General features: G+C 34.7%; 1 protein-coding gene across 2 annotated transcripts in view; it reads left to right on the top strand.

Moving 5' to 3' along the window:
* Positions 1–1,522: 1,522 nt before the first annotated feature.
* The window catches only part of LOC125652703 (uncharacterized), a 15,981-nt gene continuing 11,503 nt past the window's right edge, over positions 1,523–6,000 (top strand). The window contains exon 1 of one of the 2 annotated variants that reach the window (XM_056166749.1): positions 1,523–1,773. In XM_056166749.1, coding sequence (XP_056022724.1) covers positions 1,624–1,773 — 150 coding nt within the window. In that variant the 5' untranslated portion in view covers positions 1,523–1,623. The remainder of the gene's footprint in view (positions 1,774–6,000) is intronic. The other variant, XM_048882064.2, reaches the window with a different exon arrangement.

Here is a 6,000-nt window from a genome sequence, read left to right on the forward strand (position 1 = left end):
ATTAATGCTACTTAGCTAGGGCTTCTGTCTTGAGCATCGAAATCTATTGAAAATTACCAGTTTGTGCATGATTACTTTCACTTCAAACCGGCATGCTGTTCATGAAGCATTGTTCACATACTGCAATGCATATAAGAGCAAGTAGTGCAGATCAATCATTTAAAATGTAGAAAAATAGGAATAAACTTATCTATAGCATCAGCTGTGGTGTATAGTAGCCAGAGGTTTCCTATAGCATCAGCTGTGGTGCATAGTAGTAACATATTCACCTAATGCCTGTGTCACATTACTAGCGGGTACCGGGCGAGGTATAGGTATCGGTGGGGGACCTGTCAAGATCTAACACCGTAGGGACACATTTCCAAGTCTGCCGGGTGATTAGCTCTCCTCATATACCGCCCGCACCTCGGGCGGGACAAGGAAGGCAGCCGTATGTTTACCGGGCGGGGAGCGTATGGAATGATGGTGTTGGTGGCCGCCCGATATCCGTAAGGTTATCGGTAGGTAACCGGGAGGGGTACGTCCGGTACCCATACGGACATCGTACGGACTAGGTACCCCCGTGCGGTCACCGCTCGGACACCTGAGGGGTATCGGATGAAGCCCGGACGATGTCCGTTCTGAGAACATCCGGGTATCGTTCGGTGACCTTTGCCTTTTCATGCGTGTTAAGTGCAATTAAGGCAATTGCAAACTGGTGTATATATACCTATCGTCATCGTCATCATCTCCAACATCATCATCGACGCTGTTGCCATCAACATCGACATGGCCAATCCTCCGAGGCATCTGAGACTGCCGTTCCTACGTCTACAACTCGCTGAAGCACGTGAGCGTTATCTTACGATGGGGTTGACATCGCCAGGATTTAACTCCGCGCTAAAAGCTGCCGGTGGGGTATACGGGCCCTGAATGGCGTGTTCTCACCGCATGGTCCCCGGCCGGACACTTTTCAGATTTTGGCATTCTCAGGCCGCTCAGAACCCGCTACCTAGTCGGATACCTAATCGCAGTGTAATGTGACACAGGTATAAACCTAGTTCTAATATTGCTTGTTTTAACCGGCGCGTAACCTTACGTCCGGATGTTCAGAAAAAAAGGGTTCTTTATCGTGGACGAGACATTGGATCTTTCCAAAATATATATTTTAAATCTTGATTTAATTCCATAGGGTTTTTACTTAAAAAAACAATTCAAAAGTTTTAAAGAAAGACATCATCTTTAATTAACAAACATATATTTGTATTAAATGTAAATTATTTAGTTGTATAAAAGTTTTACAATTTTAATTCCTTTATAGGAGTAATTTTTATGTATGATTGTATTTATTTTATCATAAAGAAAGATAACTTTTGTCATGCTAAAATTTTCTGTCTTTGAATTAAAAAAAAATATCTGGTTTAGTTTAAAAGATTTAATTTCCGGTTTAATTTATCTAATTAATCTATGATGAATTATATATAGTTAGGCCTAATTTGCGAGAGAGAAAGAAGATGTCTATTGATAAAGATTATGTTTCGGGATCAGCATACTTGTCAGGTTTAAGCTGTGCGCAGACGCAATGAAAGTGCAAAATAAACATCCGGTTCAACCACGTTTTTACACAATTTGTAAAGATTGTCAATGCCTCAGATAAAATGGCAAAGCAATTATGAAGTGAATTTAATCTATTCATTTAATGTAACAAGGTTGTCGATAATAGTTTTGATTTTAAACGTTTTAGTATGGTACATTCTTCCAACAACGAGGTTGTACAGGCATGAAACAGGATGGGTAAGTTACAGTGAATGTGCCTTGGAAGTATTATAAGACTTCCTTCTGTCTGATGAACCATACAAACAGTCTTTTAAGAATTACAAATACTATATACAAATGTTTATTTAGATGAAACTGGTATGAATAGAATAGAATATGATTTATTTCCAAATTAGGGCCCTCTAGGGCATACAGCATACATGATTGTTAACATTTCAATGTGCAATGTTTATTAAAAAAAAAAAAAGATGATAAAAAGAAAAGAACAAACAAGAGCAAAATATGCACTATTAGTATGAGCAATGTTCATACATGAGACATTTTGAACATGATAATACTTATTTGTATTACATGTAAGTACCACCGTGAATCCTAATGCAAAACAGTCAGAAATATACACAGAAAAAAAATAAATATATATATATAAATATAATAAAAGTCTTTTTTTTTTGGAAGTAAAGTACAGAAAAAACTCTCAACACTTTGTTGAAATATTTCGACCGTGTTACCTGTCTTCTTCAGTCGTGTTTATCTCTCATAGCAACGTAACGCACGACTACATACGCGAAAATACTATGACCTCACAGTAAGTATTAAAAACGTCAAAGTTGATATTGCGCAAAAAACATTTGAGAAAGCTAAGAGTCGTAATAATAAAATGAACAATACTCACCCGACCTCGTGGACACATCCTAAAATATGACTATGCGTACAATTAAATATTTTGTATTAGTAATGAAACAGAATTTTAGAAATGTTTGTTCACAAAGCAGTCAACTACTGACCTAAGTGAATACAAACAAGAAATATTACAATAAGAAGTTAATCGTAAATACATCAATATTGTTATTATCAGTTATTATAACACATTCTTTGTATACAAGTCTTACAAGACATTAATTATTAAAGACAAAAATGTTCCCTTCTCTTTATTCCGTGTGGTACATAAGTATTTAATTTTTTCTTCCATAAATTTTCTCTAAAGCGACGATAAATGTCATCTTTGTAAAGTTTTTCTATTCCTATTATGGAATAATCGTCAATACTATGAGAATTTGTATGGAAATGAATAGCAACAGGGTCATCAGTTTCTCGTCTAATAAATGACAAATTCAAAACATGCCTTTGGTATAGGGTTACCCCAGTTTCTCCCACATATACAATTTTGTTGCATTTTTTGCAAAACACTCCATAAACTACATTGCTGGATTTACAATTGATCTAATTTTTGATATGATATTTGTTACCGTTGCAGTCCTCAAATTGATTGGTTTTAATGACATATTAACATAAAGTACACTTTTTAGCACCACACGGTTCCCATAAATTTTCTTTTCTAAAAAATAGATTATTGTGTTTCTTATGTACCAGAATGTCTTTTAAATTTTTGAACAATCTTTTAAAAGCCACTATGGGCATATCTCTAAAAACGTTTTTGAGGCGGTCAGAATTTTCAAGAATTTTTTGACGGTTTTTTAAAATCTTATGAATATGGCCTACATTTTTCATAACGCTATGCGAGTTATTTCCCCCTGATTACAGAGGGCACGCAGCAAATTGCGGTCCTCTGTTGACGGTGCCATATAAGGAATAAATAGAAAATTTACAATTTTTGATTGCAATCAATTGCCAGTGAAGGAATTTTTCTAAGAATTAAGTGTAATGACTTAAAAATAGTATAATTGAACAAAATATGTCAAGCAATGCATGGTCATGATGTAATAAAGTATGTAAATATTACCTAGTCCTCGATTTCTTTAGATCAGAATCATGATGTCATTAGTATATCAGCAATTCTTCATTATTAATTTTTATCAATATTTTCGACAACCAAAACACAAAAAACATACAATACGATATGCAGGCCTAAAAACACATATAAAACCAACGCATACATGTACATTATCAATTTATCATTTCACACTGAAAAAAAAACTACTTGTTACTAAATGTACACTAGGTGACAATAAATAAAGCACTATCTCAAATTGGGATGTCTGGTGTAATATTTTTGTTAAAATTATTTTTCGCGTGTGATTCAATCTTTTGAAAGTTAGATTTTGTGTAGGCCTACATCAACTTACACCTCTTCTTGCACTTCCAATAACTCAAATGAGCAAAAAAACAATCACCAGGCTCCTAGCAACAATGGGTCTGCCTCCTCTTATTATTTCATACAAACTTCGTTATTTTTACGTGCAGAGATAGATTTATAGTCGGATAGGCTGCGCCCCCCCCCCCCCCCCCAAAAAAAAGCATTGTCGTGAATGGTAGTGAAAATGTAAAATTTAACCGATGAGTGGAACTGAAAAATCATCCCTTGCTGCCTTCCTTCTCGACCTTTGGATTATTTTTATTTTTTTAAAATTTACTTGTCAAGAAATTTTAGGCAATATTATGAAGTCACTCCTCCCCCCTCCCTTGCGATGCTACGTGCCTGATTGTATCAAAGTCATGCTTTCATTGTGCTTTTAATTCTAGGTGTCTGTTTTTTTAAAACAGATTACAATTGAACTCCTTGGTATTCATTGCATAATTTAGACAAAAATAAACATTAATTACACCTAAAACACCCCCCCCTCCTTCCCCAACTCTACAATTTGACGAAGTGCATACTTTTAAAAGTTTTCTCCATAAAATCTAAGAAATTAAACCTTGTTTTTGTCATAGATATAATACACCCTGTTAAAACTTGGTATACTAAAGAATTTGGTAACGTAAGCTTTACTATACACTATTTGTTAATACTATTTATGTGAAGCTTAGGACCGCAATCGTAAGCGCGCCCCCAACTTCCGGTGTAAGGGGAGTAACTGCAAAAATGTAGGCCATTGGGAAGCTGCTTTATCTTTTTTCTGTAGTTTAGGAGATTTGATCGGTCGAGTTTATCTACTTTTTCAAGTTCATTTTCTACATCATTATCCAAATAACTGCGTTTTCTTAGATTTTTCTTTATTTATATATATATACATGTATATAACAACACTACATGTAATAATAGTAAAGGTAATATAATTAAGTACACATGATTAATACTCCACTGTAATGCAAAAGATACCACGGGACGGTGCATTGGTACTAGGTCAACATGTCATGTTTATAATGAGTGCATATGTGCAAATATGGTTTCATATGGTTCACACATAATATACAGTAATAGCTTAGACAATGTACATAACATGAGACATTACTTGATGTAATATTTGTAAGTACCACCGTGTATCCTAATGCAAAACAGTCAGAAATGCACACAGGAAGAAAATAATAACAATATATGCAATGACACATAATAATAGTAAAAGGCACGTAGTACAAGTACATATGATTGACTGTAATGCAAAAGATACCACGGGACGGTGCATTGGTACTCAGTCAACATGTTATGTTTACAGTGGGTGCATAATTATGTATAACCATATTGGTTTGAACTTTCACATGCTTCATTATATATTGCTTCTTTAATCAAATCGCAAAGGGCTACAAGTACATCGGTATTTTCACAATTGAGTAACCATACAAGTACATCAGTATTTTCACAATTGAGTAACCATATTAATCTATTCATGTTGTCAAGACTGGAAAAATGTTCACATTGTTGTTTTATAATTTTATACATGTTCTGCCTGAGTGAGTTATAAGTTGAACATTCAAAAATTAGATGAATTTCATAACCAATTTTACAAGAAGAACACTTTGTACAAAATCTTAAATGTCTAGGGATTCCTGAATAACGTATGTATAAAATTAAATATTCAGTAATCAGGTAATACAACGTTTTATGAGTTACGGTAATCCGCAGAGATTTCCTCTGCCTTTTACCCGGATCTTAATTATCTTCAGATGTGCGGATGAACATCTCAATATATTAAAGCGTGATAAGAGGCTAAGGATTTTCAGTGTTGAATTATAGAATTTAACCTACATAAATTTTGGTTTCGGTGTTCATTCATCAGTCTTAATATTTACCTAGTCTGTGTGTACTATATTAATATACCTATTTTGCCTGAGTCTATTTGCCCTATATACCTGTTTGTCTGAGTATGTTTGCACTATACACCCATTTGTCCGAGTCTATTTCCTCTGTATAACTGTTTGCCTGAGTCTATTTGCCCTATATACCTGTTTGTCTGAGTCTATTTCCTCTGTATAACTGTTTGTCTGAGTCTATTTGCCCTAAATACCTGTTTGCCTGAGTCTTTTTGCCCTATCTACCTGTTTGCCTGATTCTATTTGCCCTATCTACCT

This window comes from Ostrea edulis, chromosome 5 (genome assembly GCF_947568905.1).
Source record: "Ostrea edulis chromosome 5, xbOstEdul1.1, whole genome shotgun sequence".
Lineage (NCBI taxonomy): Eukaryota > Metazoa > Mollusca > Bivalvia > Ostreida > Ostreidae > Ostrea > Ostrea edulis.